The sequence below is a fragment of the Anser cygnoides genome, chromosome 15, assembly GCF_040182565.1.
Source record: "Anser cygnoides isolate HZ-2024a breed goose chromosome 15, Taihu_goose_T2T_genome, whole genome shotgun sequence".
Classification (NCBI taxonomy): domain Eukaryota; kingdom Metazoa; phylum Chordata; class Aves; order Anseriformes; family Anatidae; genus Anser; species Anser cygnoides.
Window position 1 is genome coordinate 8,291,684 of NC_089887.1, and position 15,516 is coordinate 8,307,199.

A 15,516-nucleotide genomic window follows, 5' to 3' on the forward strand; every position below is an offset into this window, starting at 1 on the left:
ATGTGGGTTGTTTCAGCTACTGACTGTAAGCAGCCTTTACACTGTTATTGCATGGTGGGCTGATGGATGTTGCTCAGCCCACTGAGCACTGGAATCTAAATCAAACTAACCTGACTCCCTGTACAAAACGGATGGAGATTTCTTTCTAACATGAAATTCAACCTACTACTCTGAATGTTTATTTACATAATTATAAGTAAATGTTAGCTTATTTATACATTGTTTTAAGTAAACTAACATAGTAGAAATGTTTAGTTTTTAAAAAATAATCTCTCTTTATGTGCAGCTCGTGATGTGGTTGAAAAATTGGTTGAAGACAAAATCACAGATCTGAATGACTTCCAATGGATTTCTCAGCTGAGATACTACTGGGAAGAGAACGATGTAATAGTGAGAATGATTACGACAGAAGCCAAATATGGATATGAGTATCTGGGCAATTCTTTACGTCTGGTTATAACACCACTAACAGATCGATGTTATAGGTAAAACCATGTTTAAGAATAACATATTTTTTTTTAGATTGGTCTATACTTAATTTCATTTGTTACAATTAATAATAGTAGGAACCTTAGCACCTAAGATTTTCCCATAGGTTCTGGAGGCAGATTTTACATATCTTCTTTGTCCAGATATGGTACAATATTTACAATGTTTAGATTTCTACACCAGTAGAGCAATAATTTCTATAGTATCCAAGAATGTGCCTCTGAAAAAAGCTGGCAGATCATGGCACTGAAAATATAAAGAACTGTACAATAGCACTGGTCAATGCTTTCTCAGCCTTTTCTAAAAACTGGCTGCATTTATAAAGCCAGCCTCAGGTTCTTGTCATGGGGAGTGCTCTTTGATGAAAAGGTGTGTTTTTGCAAACTCTGACACTTTCCCTGTGGCACTGTGCATTTGTTTGTGCAACCGAGGATATGCAGAGTGGATGCATGTAATAAAAAGCGTTGACATTCCTTGTAGAACAATTGGATGAAAGCTTCTGCTTCTGGGAGTCATTTATGAGACAATAGTAGGTTGTTGGCGCAAGCTGTAAAGTTGGTAGGGAACAAGTAAATCATTTTCACGGGAACCTGTATAGGAAGAAAACTGACCCATTCCTTCAGAAGCAATCTGCCATTAGAAACCACTATTTCTATTGACTGTGTTCTTGTTTACATAGGACATTAATGGGTGCCTTGAAATTAAATCTTGGTGGTGCTCCAGAAGGACCTGCTGGGACTGGCAAAACAGAAACAACTAAAGATCTAGCAAAAGCACTAGCTAAGCAGGTACCAAAATATAATCTTTTGGTTTGGTTTGGTTTTTTTCTGGATACATAGATAGATCTTGCAATGTCATTCTTAATCAAGTACAGTTCATTCTCTACCTGTTCTTTATTCACAGAAATGGTAAGAAGCACATGTTTAGGAATGTGTCTATATGTTGTCCTAGTGTAGTCATCAAAAACTGGCAATAATAATCCCTTCCCATTTTAGACGCTAATGATTTTATAGTGGACTTTGCATTAATACTGAGAGATGTTCTCTGTGTGTTTTGTTGTAGTGTGTGGTCTTCAATTGCTCCGATGGTCTTGATTACAAGGCAATGGGCAAGTTCTTTAAAGGATTGGCACAGTCTGGTGCATGGTCCTGCTTTGATGAATTCAATAGAATTGAGGTAACTTTTCAACTCAGACAAGTAAAATGAGAAAGCTTTAATCTAAGACACAAGAAGTTCTAGATTTAGATATCACAGCATTATTGCCAATTTTCTACTTTTATTTTGTGATGTAGCCTCGTTGTTTTGATGATCAATGCCACTGAAGTAGGTACTTAGGTGACTGTTGTCGGAGCACATGCCTGCCTGTGCTGTGTTGCAGAAGTCTTGTGTTCTGGGTTTTCCAGGTGAAAAAAGAAAAAAACAAAACCACAAAAACAACAACCCTACTGACATCTGATTTCCACTTTTGTTTGTGACAATCATAGTTAATTTGACTCCAGAGCAACCCAGATTTTTGTTGGGAAAGAACTGTACACCTCTTTTCCTTGAGGCTGCATTTATCTATGTCTAACACAAGACAGACAAATCCCAGTGGAGGAATCCTGTGATGGCTAGTTGAGTGTCACCGAGTGACCAGGTTAACTAACTGTGTAACCAGGTGCATCTAATCCCCTCCTTGGTATTGCTCTGATACATACACACACACACACACACATATATGTATATGTGGGTGGGTGTGTATTTTTTTTGATTTTGTCAGTGATGACTTTAGACAAGTTTTATTGTTATTTTGATGGAGTTAGATTTAGATCAATATTAGTAAGTCTGGAAATTCCATGAAGATCAGTTTTGTATGTTTTAGTATCTTTAACATCTTAATTTCTCCATTTGTCTGCTGTAATTTGAATTCTCATGACTCAATTGTTAGCATTCACGTTTTCCAATATTCTGCTACTTTAATATATTAAAGTGCTGAGAATTAGCCCTAGGCTGCTTTATTCATTCCTTACGTTTCCCCTCAATTTGAAATATTGAGTAAATCAGTCTTACTGAAACCCCAAATTCTTCATGTAGTCTGAGGCAAAAGGCAAGTGCTTTTGGAGGCCTCCAGAGGGAGTTCCTGTCCACCTAAATTTAGTGTCTACATTCAGGAAGATCATCTGGAGGCTTTCAGAAGCCGCTGTTAATGTCTGTGCGTTGGTTGGATAGGGAATGGGGGGTACTAACTTTCAGAGGATTGCTTCAATAGGCAGCTAATATTTAGGCTCAGTTGTCAGACTAGGTATTACCTGGAGTGATTTTCACCTGGAGGAATGCAATATATAGCCATCAAAATATATAAACAAAAGCATTTTCCATTGTCTGATGTTTTCCAATCTGTTCTGCCTTATTAGGTTGAAGTATTATCTGTAGTTGCTCAACAAATACTTAGTATACAGCAAGCCATTATTCGTAAACTCAAAACATTCATCTTTGAAGGCACAGAGATCTCTCTTAATCCTACCTGTGCTGTGTTTATCACAATGAATCCTGGGTATGCTGGACGGGCAGAGCTGCCTGATAATCTGAAGGTAAATCTGGAATTTTCATTTCTTCTGGAAATTAAACAGAATTTGCTGCTTCTTATCTACTTTAACAAGAAAAGAAAGACATCGATAAAGTATTAAAATGATATAACTTATTCTGCTCTGCTATTCACTAAGGTTTTATAAGTTCAGGATTGTACAAAGTGCACAGACGAAAGGTCTCAGTCTGATAACACTGATACCTGTTCACAGCTTTAACCGTGCTCTCTTTATGTGGAAATTCTCCTAGTTTACAATCCTGAGAGTTCCAAATGCCAATTTAATTATAACTTTGCAAGTTCCTTAGACACTGCAGAGAGACTGATATGGTCCTAATTCTTTTCCCAGCTTTGGCATGCATTTTTTGCATGACCTTGTACAAAACATTAACCGTGCCATGTGCTAGTCTCTCTATTATGAAAGAGAGATGAATAATAACTCATTTCTGTCTATGAATAGTTCCTTAAGATTATGACTCTCTCTAAATATTTGTTCTTTCAGTGCTTATCACAGATCTCTTGATAAGATCACAGTTCTAGTAACAAATCTAATGCAACCTCATTTATGTTAGATAATTCCTAAAGTAATGAAAAAGGAACATGAAGTATAAAAGTTGATAAATTTACAGAAATACTATTCTTACAAAATAAGCACAAGTTATTACCGTATTACATACTGTAAAATTATCTCTTTCTTTTTATTCTTACAGGCGTTGTTTCGAACAGTTGCCATGATGGTTCCAGATTATGCTTTGATTGGAGAAATTTCACTTTATTCAATGGGATTTTTGGACTCTCGAAGGTAAGGCATGCTGAATATTCCAGTTTGATTGTGTCACCTCATTCCTATATAAGGCACATATGCATATACGCACCTTTAAGGCATGGAATTCTGGAAGGCTGTCCATGTTCTGTTTCTTCAGAAAGTGCTTTTTAATTTCCTACTTTACAATCACTCCTCATTTACCACATACTTTTGACAGATATGTACCTCTACACAGAACCATTTGGAAAATGTATCGTAGCATCAAACAGAATTCCTAACTGGCGCACACATTCTCTGGCACGTCACAGTCTACAGTTTTGCTTCCTAGATGTTTTAGGCCATTTTACCAGTTTTACTAGTTGGTGGGTCTGATAATCACTGCAGTGACTTTGTGAATATAGGTACTTTACTTATTTTCTTTGCATGGTGAGATATTTTCATTCTACATGTGGTATTTTAATACCCACAGTCTTGCCCAGAAAATTGTTGCCACTTACCGTTTGTGCTCTGAGCAGCTGTCATCTCAGCATCACTACGATTATGGAATGCGTGCTGTTAAATCAGTCCTGACAGCAGCAGGAAACTTAAAACTGAAGTATCCAACTGAAAATGAAAGTGTATTGTTACTTCGGGCTTTGATGGATGTTAACCTTGCCAAATTCTTGGCACAGGATGTGCCATTGTTTCAGGTAAGCTGTCAGGTGGGTGTGTTTAAATTTTGTGATGATGAGGTCCATCAGAAGAACCTGCAGAAACAGGTTATCATGTTAATTTATAACAGTTTGATCACAATACAGCCATATTAGTGTACAGTTAATTCAGTCCACTGATCTGGATGCACTCTTGGGTTCTGTTGTAGCTCTTAGGTTATTCCATGAAATGTGTTATAAGATATCTTGCTAAAAGTCACTGTGTTGTTTCATTAATAGAAACCATTTTTTTGCAGTTTACGTTCTAGCTTTGTGCTGCAAAACAGGTGTAGACAAGTGAATTAGTCAATTAGAAATTTGAAGACAGAATGAAAGCAATGAAGTTTTGCTCATATGCTGCTTTCATGACTATGCTTCATGACTATGTTAAGCTACAGATCAACCAATATTAAATTAAAGACCCAAAAGCTAAGGTGCAAGCACAAATAGTCATCACGCTGAAATTTCAGAACACATACACTTTTATTTAATCTCTGAAATTCTTTCAGCCTCTTAGTTTCCTGCAATACATTTTTTGGTGCAAATTTGCAGAAGGTTAAGCTTTCTTCTACAATATCAATGTGTGTATGAAGATTGCAGGCATTCACTTATTTCTCATGCATGCAGAATACTTTCACAGCTATGTTTTGCACTGAGAAGTTAGTTTAGTCCAGCAAAAGACATTTCACCTTAAGTTCCTGCTACCTGTGTGAGTATTGTTTTACTTGTAGATTATTACACTTCAGGAATTTTCCCTTTTTGTATCTGTGTTTAAATAGTGTTCTATTCTGTCTTTCCTTAACAGGGTATCATATCTGACCTGTTCCCTGGAGTGGTTCTTCCTACACCTGACTATGACCTGTTTGTCAAGGCATTAACTGAAAATATTAAAAAAATGGATCTTCAACCTGTTCCATGGTTTATTGGAAAAATTATTCAGGTTTGTTTTCTTATACTTCTGGGGGGAAAAGAGTGTGAGAGCGGATGACTAAGAAATATTCTTCATTCACTCTCTGGCTGTGTCGTGAATGAATGAATAGCTAATTGTCTCCACGATCAGTTAAGATATTACAAACAGCATATTTTTACTGAGGAAAAAATCATGAAGAAAAAGCCTGCTTTGCTCATAGTGAATTTTGAATTCAGCCAGTTTGTGAAGGAGCTAACCCATGTAGCAACATCTTAGGTCTTAGGATTCAGGATAGAAAACAAAGCTGAATCTGTTAGTAACTGAGACAGCACAGCCTAGCAAATTGACCTCTGGACTGGAAGTCAGGCTCTGTTCCCAATTTTTCTTACAGTCCTCCTAGAGAAGTCTTAAAAGGGGTGATATTTTTCATCTTTGTTTATGCTTCACCTCCAGCTCTGTTTTCCCATTGTCTCCCATGTACTAGTATTAGTGACCTTTTAAAGAGGAGCAGAAATGCATGGCCTGGTGTTCCCTCCAACATCAGTTCAGACGTTAATGGGTTTATGCTGCTTTGCAAAGCATGCTTTATCTTTCATTTAAGTAGTGGTAGTATTAACTAGTAAAGGATTTAAGCTAAACCATAAAATAATCAGTTTTAATATCAACTGAGATAAAGAATATTTTCTTAGGTGTTCCTTTTAGGGTTCTGTTTGAAGATGTTCTGTTTGAAAGCTTTGACTTGAGTTAATCAAGTTCTGGTGGGGTGACTGAAGAAGTTACCACCCTTACTGTTCAAAGGCAGCCCTGGTGGAACCGGTTATATGAAAGATCCTCAGAACTGTAGTTTCAGTTCCTTTGTATTAGACTCATTGATAACCACTGATTTCAGTTTAGGCCTATACGTTGGACTGTGATCAGCAGAGTCTAGTGAGTGTAGTCACAGTTTATACAATGAAGCTGTTACACCTGAGGGATGACCTTTAGGAAAGAGAAAGGGAGGACAAGTAGGGGCAAGGACTTCTTAAATTATAACAGTGTGAATTGCCATAGTAATTTGCTTGCACTCTGATCTGGTTTAATGCTTCAGTCAGCCTTAATAAAGAGCAGATGTTTGGCTGATATTTTATCCAGTTGTGTCTGAATGCAGGAGAGATACCTATAGTTTCATGGACATTATGCTTATTTTTGAGCTACGCTAAAGATCAGTCTCTTGTCACTGTTACAGATATACGAAATGATGCTGGTGCGTCATGGTTTCATGATTGTTGGAGATCCTTTGGGTGGGAAGACCTGTGCGTACAAAGTGCTAGCTGGAGCCCTTGGTGATTTATGCGCAGGTAACATTGTTCAGCCACAAAATTAGAATCAACTTCATTTAATGATAAGTGTAATTTTTTTGTTTGTTTGTTTTCTTTGTAGAGACATATTGAAGTTGCTAGTCCTCCTGTATTCTGTTTACTCATCTATTTTTGTCTGGTACATTTTTCTGGAAGTTTTGTCTATATTTACTGGAATATTAAAACATACAAATGTGTTTACACTTTCTTGAATTTTGTTAAGCATTGTGTTTGTACATAATACTCTTGCAAAAGCAGGCTTTGATGGGGAAATTGTAAATACCTCCCATAAATGTATAAAATCTCTTCTGCTCTGTTCTTTCTTTTTTTTCGTGTGTTTTTGTATATTTCACTTTGCACTTTTGTTGTACAAGTAAAGGAAATTCTTACTTCCAAATGTCTTTCCTTTTTGCCTTGTGCTGCTAAAGTAGGATCCTTTCAGGAATGTTCTTAGTTGCTGAATTAAACTAACCTATCAGATTTTCTCATCTGTTTGTTGTCTTATACAGCAAAATCAATGGATGAATTTGCTGTTCAATACAAAGTTATTAATCCCAAAGCAATTACTATGGGACAGCTGTATGGCAGTTTTGATCCTGTAAGCCATGAGTGGACAGATGGGGTTCTTGCAAATGCCTTCCGGGCACAAGCATCTTCTACTACAGATGATCGAAAGTGGATTATATTTGATGGCCCAGTAGATGCAGTTTGGATAGAGAACATGAACACTGTGCTGGATGATAATAAAAAGGTAGCCTAACTTTTGCCAGTTACCGTATACTTGAACGTGTATACTTTATTGTAGTAGGAGCGGTATTATTACCATGGTGGTCAAAGGGCATAAAGACAATAAGGTACAAGCCTCGGGAAAAGCTGATGTGCTTAAAAGCATTGCTTTTTCCCTCAGTTATATGTTTTGCTTTAGTAGAAGATATTAAGCTGTTACTTCTCCCTAGAAGCCTTGTCTTGCTCTTATTTTATTGAAATGAGGTTGTTTATTGAGGCTTGTTTATTGGCCATTTTAGAAAAACAAAATAAGTAAACTCAGTTCTGGAACTGGAAAATGAACTTGCATAAATTACTTAGTAAACATATTAACTAAAGAAAAGCTGCAGGTCGTAATTGCTTTTCCTTACAGAGTTATTTAAAGATATAGCATTGTTCTCCCTGTTTCTGCAAGCCATTACAGTAACACGTGGAAAAGTTGAGGCAAGGTCAGATGATGTCCTGTGTTACAAGAGCACGCATGAGTGAATGAGAAGCGACACTAAGTAGAATGTTCAGTGATTGTATGACAGGCATTGCTTTGACTGAATGATCAGCACTGGCATGACTACTCACGTTTAAGTGATGCTTTCCTTCTAGCTATGCTTAATGAGTGGTGAAATAATTCAGATGAATTCAAAAATGAGTTTAATCTTTGAGCCAGCGGACTTAGAGGAGGCTTCTCCAGCAACTGTTAGCAGGTAATGTGAAAGCACTCAAACCTGAAGTGTCCCACTTTGCATGCCTATTCCTGTACCATAGTTGTTTGTTCTTCCCAGGTGTGGTATGATCTATATGGACCCACAGCAGTTAGGTTGGAAGCCACTGAAGGATTCCTACATGAATACACTGCCTCCAAATCTGCAGGAAGAACACCGAGAACTGGTGAGAGATTTAATATTTTTGGTGTAGGTTCCATTTAGCACATTAACTTTAAGGTGATGTTCAGTTTATCAACTTGAAAGCTGGCATGCAGAACCAAGCATATGATTCTTTCATGATTTATAGGGTGCCAGATCTACAAGAGGCTGTTGTAATTTATTTTGCAGTGATCGCTGTCAACCATTTTTGTAAGGAAAGTACATGAGAGCTGGAGATGCCATGAGTAACAGAAATACAGTGTGGGAGAAACTGAAAGATTTAAAATGTTTTGAACTCATTCTGTCTGAGACATTGAGAGTTCAGCTTGAGAAATACTTATTAATTATAATAATGTTATTATTATAGCTAAATCTTCAAAGGCTTAGTCACCTCAGGAATGCAAGCTAAATTGTCCTTCGTGTGTTGGTTGCTTGCATGAATAAGAGCTCTTTGTGTTGTGTGTTACATCTTCAGTACAGATGCAAATGAAAGTAGGTGTTTGTGGTAATCACCTATTAATTTCATCAAAATTCAAATTCTTGTTTATTGGTCATTAAAATCTAGTAAAAGAATAAGAAAAAAATATGTTTACAATTGGATTAGAGCTGAAGAAAGCTTTGATTTCTGTGATCCGACAAGATGCTTTGAGCTTTTGCAGGAAATTGGGACTAAATTCAAAAGAAATACAAAGACTATAAAAGCTCTTTATTGAAAAAGTCATCTTAGTTCATCAAAACAAATTATTTCTTAATTAGCAGATAAGTTAGTGCATCCTTTAGTGCGTCTCCTTGAGTACTAGTCCCTGTGAAGAGACTAGGTCACGGTTCCTTTCCTGTTTTCCCACTTGAATTCATGGAGTAGATACCACCAGCCTTGGTCACTAACTACCCCGATGCTGTAACACTCCTGCAGGTACGAGTCACTGCTTTCCAGAACTGCTATGGCACAGTAGCTATGCTGGGTACTCAGTAGAGGCCAATCCTTTTTAAAGGAGGATGAGGCCCATATGCTTATTCCCACTGGAATAATTTTGTTGTTGCTTATGCAAAGCAGTGGCCTCCTTAGGCTGAAGTACTCCTCTGCTGTCTGGACAACTAACTGGGTAGCAAGATTTCTGGTGAAAACTTCCCTTCACAGAAGCGGCTTGTTTTCACCATCAGATAATGACAGTGTGACTTTGTGATCACTTATGTACTGCCTCACAAAGGTTCTTTCCTGATCTTCTTTCCACCAGCTTGAAGAATTTCTGATACTTTGTGTTTTAATGAGAGAGAATTGGGGAACAATGGGAAATGTGGCAACTCCAGCATTGTTTTAAAGCCATTTTCTTTTCTCCTGGCAGGTGAATGACATGTTTATGTGGCTAGTAGAGCCCTGTTTAGAGTTTATTCACCATCATTGCAAAACCATAGTACAAACATCCTCTATTCATCTGACTTACAGCTTGATGAAACTTTATACTTCTCTGCTTGGTAAGTACCCTAAGCCTCATTCTTTTTATTTCAGTTTTTCTTTATTTCCTGTGTCCCGTAACAAGATGCAGATTATCAGATGCAAGGAAATACCAAAGGAATACCTTTACTGCCTGAGACCATATGACACAAATCTTTTCTTATGGATCAGTGTATTAATAATAGTGCTTTGACTACCATACAGAGCTTTCACACTGGGACATTGGTGTTATTACAAAACTGAACATGACTTTTGAGTGTATTCCATGTGTTTTGTTTGCAGTTTGCTAGCATTTGAAGGAAAAAACCACCACCAACAACAAAAAAAACAGACAATTTGTAATTGCTTCTCATTTATTTTTATTTGTAACTAGTATTTTACACAGACAAGGGCCTCACTATCTACATTGTTTTTCTTCCACTGAAGACAATGCTCTAAGTTTGCCTCAGAATACTTTTGCAAAGATGTGTTTTGGATTGGGACTTATGGTTGTTACTGGCATTTAACTAAAATTTGTGTTTTAGATGAAATAAAGCAACCTGAGGAAGAGGGGAAGGAAAGCATGTCTAGTCAGCAGATCACCTTGTGGCTGCAGGGGCTCCTCCTTTTTGCATTGGTTTGGACAATTGGTGGGACCATTGATGCAGACAGCAGGAAGAAATTTGATTTGTTTTACCGCAACTTGCTAATGGGACAGGACGATGGAAACCCACGCCCTAAAAATGTGAAGCTTACCAGAAACAACATCTTCCCAGAAAAAGGTGCTTCTTCATAACTGTACTTGCCTGGCTTTTTATAAAGCAATAAGAAGACTCAGCACTTTAAGGGAGAATAGAATGCCTGTCAGATATTAAGTCTGCAGCAGAGCCACCATCTGCCAAGCCATAGGCTGCACAGTTGGGTGTCCTTTTAACCAGGTGTAGCATATGCCTCATATACTCAAACAACGTAGCTGAATTTGACCTAAAATAATTTTGTGATGATAATGACAGTGGGGGGAGGAGGGTGTCTCATGAAAAAAAAGGCCTTCTTTATCTCACAGTGTTGGACATCTCACACTAAAATTATAGAAACTTATTTTTATTCTTTAATCAGATGGTTTTCATATGTTCTGTTTTTTAATTAACAGGGACTGTTTATGACTTTTACTTTTACAAGCATGGCAGTGGTCAATGGAACCTGTGGACAGATTATGTCACAAAAGAGGAACAAGTTATCTCCCCAAGCGCTAAGGTTTACATTGATATCTATCTTTATAGAAAATTATTATTTCGCTAAATGATTTAGAGGTTTAAATCAACTACCTTTGCTAACTCTGATTCTATTATATTAGGCTGTTTAATGTTTCAACAGCAACATTTCATTAATGTCTGTAGGCCCCTTTTCACCTTTATATCTTAGTTCTGGTATGACTGATATCATGATACAGTATGCATTAATTAGAGAAACCAAGCAAAAACCTATACTACTTGCTTGGGATATGGTGGGCAGTACTGAGAGTCCTGGATACCCTTCATTTTCACAGAGTGGGACTTGCATTTTGATGGCATCTGTGAACTCAAGGGAAGTGTAGCACAGCAGAGATCTATCTATATGAAGTACTTATTCTGCAGGTGTCATTTCAAAATAACTTACATAATGTTTGTTCAGCTTTTCATCCCATTGTACCTGCAATTTTATTTTCTATTAAATACATGAGAAATGTAAGATTACATTTTATTTTGCTGTCTAAAATCTTTTCTTGATGACTAGCACACAGTGCACATTAATGAAAGTGGAAGATGGGGAAGAGAAAGAAATTTTCAAAGCTCCATGCCTTTCCCTTTGTACAACAGGGGGACAGAATTGAGCCATGCTTAGCCATGCAGTTCTCCTTCCAGGCTTTATATAGTGTCTATGAACCATAATACAGGTAAATACCAGTTGTGCTATTTAATGTATAAACACTGAAGAAGTGGTGCCATCTATGCTATATACCAGAACCTCATTATAGCCTAGATTTTCAGAGAAAAGAATTTCATCAGCGTACATTTGTGCTACAGGTTTCCTGTAGTTACATAAAAATATTCATGTAGGTTGTAATGTTAGATGTTTGATTTTCATGTGCTGTTTTACTTTCCTATGTAACAGGTGTCTGAGCTGATCATTCCAACAACGGAAACTGCCAGACAAGTGTTCTTTCTTAAAACATATGTGGAACATAACGTCCCTTTGCTTTTTGTGGGTCCCACTGGCACTGGAAAATCAGCTATAACAAACAATTTTCTACTACAACTTCCAAAGGAAAAATACATCCCAAGCTTCATCAACTTCTCTGCAAGAACCTCTGCTAACCAAACCCAAGACCTTATTATGTCCAAGCTGGACAGAAGAAGAAAAGGATTATTTGGGCCTCCTCCAGGGAAAAAAGCTTTAATATTTGTGGGTAAGACCATTTTTTTCATGTTTTTATATAGTTCAAATTCTGTTTATAGGCAAAAGAAGTGATCCACTGAGATTAGTAATTTTGATTTGCCTCAGTGCTTTTTGTTATCTTTTCAGGCATCCAAGGAAGGATTAGCAGTGCCCCCTGCTGAAAGGTTTCTAACTGTTGAAGTGACAGTTGTCTTCAGATTAGTTAATTGACTCATTTTAAACGTGTTGCAGTGTGACACAAAATAAAATAAAACCAAATCACTAGCCACACTAAATTAAACCCTGATTTTTAAGCATGTCTGCAAATGTAATGTCATTTGATTATTGTTTTAATGCAAAGTAAGAATAACAAGATAGAACCTTTTTCTACCTCTATTTCATTTTTTTTTATCGTCTTCTTTGCTTTGCAAATAAAAAAGATATGATTCCTAAACATTCAGGATTTTTTTCCTCAGTACCTCTGTTTTCCATAGATGACCTAAACATGCCAGCAAAGGAAGTGTATGGAGCCCAGCCACCTATTGAGCTTCTCAGACAATGGATTGATCATGGTCACTGGTATGACAAGAAAGATACATCCAAGATTAATATCGTAGATGTGCTGCTTCTTTCAGCTATGGGTCCACCTGGGGGAGGCAGGAATGATATCACAGGTAGGAAATCTATAAAATATAGTGAAAAGTCTATATGAGCACGAGAGAAAAATGTGTCACTGTGGCAAGTAGTTATTTAATTGGCAGAAGTTAAGAGGCACATATGATTTTGCTGATGACAGATTCTCCATTTATCTATCACTTGTAAACCTTACAGGTACGCTCACTGTCTGGATCGCTCCAAAAAGAAGTATGTATACTCAAGGTCAAATGTATACCTTTTCAGGGGGAATTTAATCAACATTAGGAAACAAATGATGAAAGCTATATTAAACTTTGAGAAACAGACACTTTTTCCACTTTCTATTCTTTGGAAAGGGAAGAGAGCACATATTTTTGCCACGTCTCTCTGGCTACACTATCAATTCTCATCCAAAATCCTATCTCCTGCTGCTAAGATAGGCTGTCTGCATTTATTTACAAGCATGTTGTCTACAAATCTGTGATTCGTGTCATATTACCGTAAGGGAGGTTATATTTTCTGATGAAAAAGTTGTGTCAGTAAAAGCCTTAATGTAGCTACAGCTCCATCATTACAGTCATTTATGCTTCATATTAACACTCTAGTACGGGTATAACTGTATGCGCTCTGAGAAGGCATTATTAAAATAACTATTCTGATACAGCTAAATTTGTAAAATTTACTAGTGTATAGACTGAATATTTTAGATGAAGGCTGAGAACAAGGTGAGTTGCTTTTGTAAAGTTTTACTGTACCTTTACTTTTTGTAAAGTTTTACATGATTGTCAGGGCTAATGTGAGCTGAAATTTAAATTTGGGTAATAGTGTCCCTGTTGTAATGAAAAATCATGTTTTTCATATTAAAAACAGTCCTTTTAAGAGAAATACTGACATTAAATATAAACCAGTTGATATTGCTTTTGCATCACTGCTGGGGTAGAAATTTACCACAAACAATTGAAGAGCTGGAGCCAGATTCAAACATTCTTTGAGTCCATTTCTTGCGAAAGTCAATCCTAGACAAATGCTAGGTGAAAGGTGGAAAAGTGCTTGGATGTTGCTAGATTGTTATTCATCTTTTTCTGTGTATTTCAGGACGCTTCATACGGCACTTGAATATTGTATCTATTTGTTCTTTTGATGACAACATATTAACCAGGATTTTTACTGCAGTTGCTGATTGGCACTTTAGCAAAGGCTTTGAGTCGGTGTTTCTAAGGTGATGTGATATATTTCCTGTAATACTTTTTTCATCTTTTCTCCTGCAGTTTCTCTGCAATTCTTATATTGTATCTCTTTTCCCTCTTCAGACTGGGTAAGGTAATGGTCCAAGCAACAATGGTGATTTATAAAATGGCACTTGAAAATTTTCTCCCAACTCCTTCAAAATCTCATTATGTGTTTAATCTACGAGATTTTTCCCGGGTTATTAAAGGAGTGCTGCTCTGTCCACACACTCATGTGCAAGTAAGCTGTAGTTTAGTTATGTTGCTGTAAGAAAGAGGAATGGGAAAATCAAATTACTGGTGTAATATTAGTAAGCAAATGTCTCAGAATACATGAACTACGATTTCAATTGATTTACAAGGTTGTAAGTCAGGATAGCACTCGAATACCTTGCTCTGTATTTTCTGTCCATCTCTGACTGAGGGGAAACAGCTGTTACATTTGTTAATGTTCTTTGCATGTATTATAATTGTGCCCAGAGGTACAAGGTCCAACTCTTAAGGCCTGTACATCAAGTCACTTGTACTAAAAAAGTACACGTACTCAAGAAACAAATGTGGGAAGAGACTCAGTATCTGTTTTACAAATGGTGAGCTCATCAGTGAGCAAGTCAATTTAGCTCAGAATTTAGCTGTTGTAACATACTACAATTGAATACTGGCAGATGTGTAGAATTTTCATCCTTTGACTTTTTTTCCCTTCATTTTCAGTAAAACTTCATCTTAAAGGAATATTAAAAGTTCTGTTTCTACTGAGGGAATGTTTTGGTACAGGAACAGATTTAAATGTCTATTCAGAGTGCATCTTGGCCGGCAACAGAGTTTGAGTGGGGTAGGGTTAGAGCCCTTGTCTTAGCAAGTTTTATTCTTTACTTTATGTAGAAAAGGTGGGGAGATTTGATACAGGAAAGGAGAATGCATTGACATAACAGTCCCAGATTGTACCGGCAGGAAGGGTAAGATGGTCACTAGGTGAAGATGCCAATTAAGTTAGCAGATGCTGAGCCGTGCACCGAATAACTTGAAATTGAAAGATTCCCACCAAGATTAGTACAAGATATATCAGGTTGCAGATGAACATTTCTGTCCTTCTGTTTTCAGACAAATCCTGCCCAAACTATGTTTATATGTATTCTTGTATTTATATTTTCAGGATGAGGATAAACTGATCAGACTTTGGATTCATGAGATATACCGAGTTTTCTATGATCGCTTCGTTGATGAGGAGGACAGGAAGGTATTCTTTCATATGGTAGAAGAGACGACATCAAATAGCTTCAAGCAGAGCCTTGATAAGGTATTTTTCAGTAATGTGCTGGGCCTAAGAACGAGACTGATATATTTTCAGAAATATTTAAACGTTGAGATTGCATTAGTATTGGACACATTTTGTATGATTTCTATCACTGCATTTATAAGAGTTTGGAT

At 36.9% G+C, this 15,516-nt stretch overlaps 1 protein-coding gene across 8 annotated transcripts in view; it reads left to right on the top strand.

The window, feature by feature from the left end:
- The window catches only part of DNAH3 (dynein axonemal heavy chain 3), a 65,391-nt gene that overhangs the window by 32,445 nt on the left and 17,430 nt on the right, over positions 1-15,516 (top strand). For 7 of the 8 annotated variants that reach the window (XR_010825178.1, XM_048060274.2, XM_066977903.1 and 4 more), the window contains 19 exons: positions 287-485; positions 1,169-1,277; positions 1,552-1,665; positions 2,883-3,059; positions 3,763-3,854; positions 4,288-4,507; positions 5,313-5,447; positions 6,643-6,754; positions 7,264-7,505; positions 8,120-8,220; positions 8,299-8,404; positions 9,723-9,852; positions 10,357-10,593; positions 10,962-11,065; positions 11,963-12,257; positions 12,721-12,900; positions 13,958-14,081; positions 14,173-14,329; positions 15,242-15,385. Coding sequence is in view for 7 of the 8 variants with exons in the window: in XM_048060274.2 (XP_047916231.2) it covers positions 287-485; positions 1,169-1,277; positions 1,552-1,665; positions 2,883-3,059; positions 3,763-3,854; positions 4,288-4,507; positions 5,313-5,447; positions 6,643-6,754; positions 7,264-7,505; positions 8,120-8,220; positions 8,299-8,404; positions 9,723-9,852; positions 10,357-10,593; positions 10,962-11,065; positions 11,963-12,257; positions 12,721-12,900; positions 13,958-14,081; positions 14,173-14,329; positions 15,242-15,385 (2,978 nt within the window). In the remaining variant the exon portion in view is untranslated. Of the gene's footprint in view, positions 1-286; positions 486-1,168; positions 1,278-1,551; positions 1,666-2,882; positions 3,060-3,762; positions 3,855-4,287; positions 4,508-5,312; positions 5,448-6,642; positions 6,755-7,263; positions 7,506-8,119; positions 8,221-8,298; positions 8,405-9,722; positions 9,853-10,356; positions 10,594-10,961; positions 11,066-11,962; positions 12,258-12,720; positions 12,901-13,957; positions 14,082-14,172; positions 14,330-15,241; positions 15,386-15,516 lie in introns of those variants that run through there. The other variant, XM_066977904.1, reaches the window with a different exon arrangement.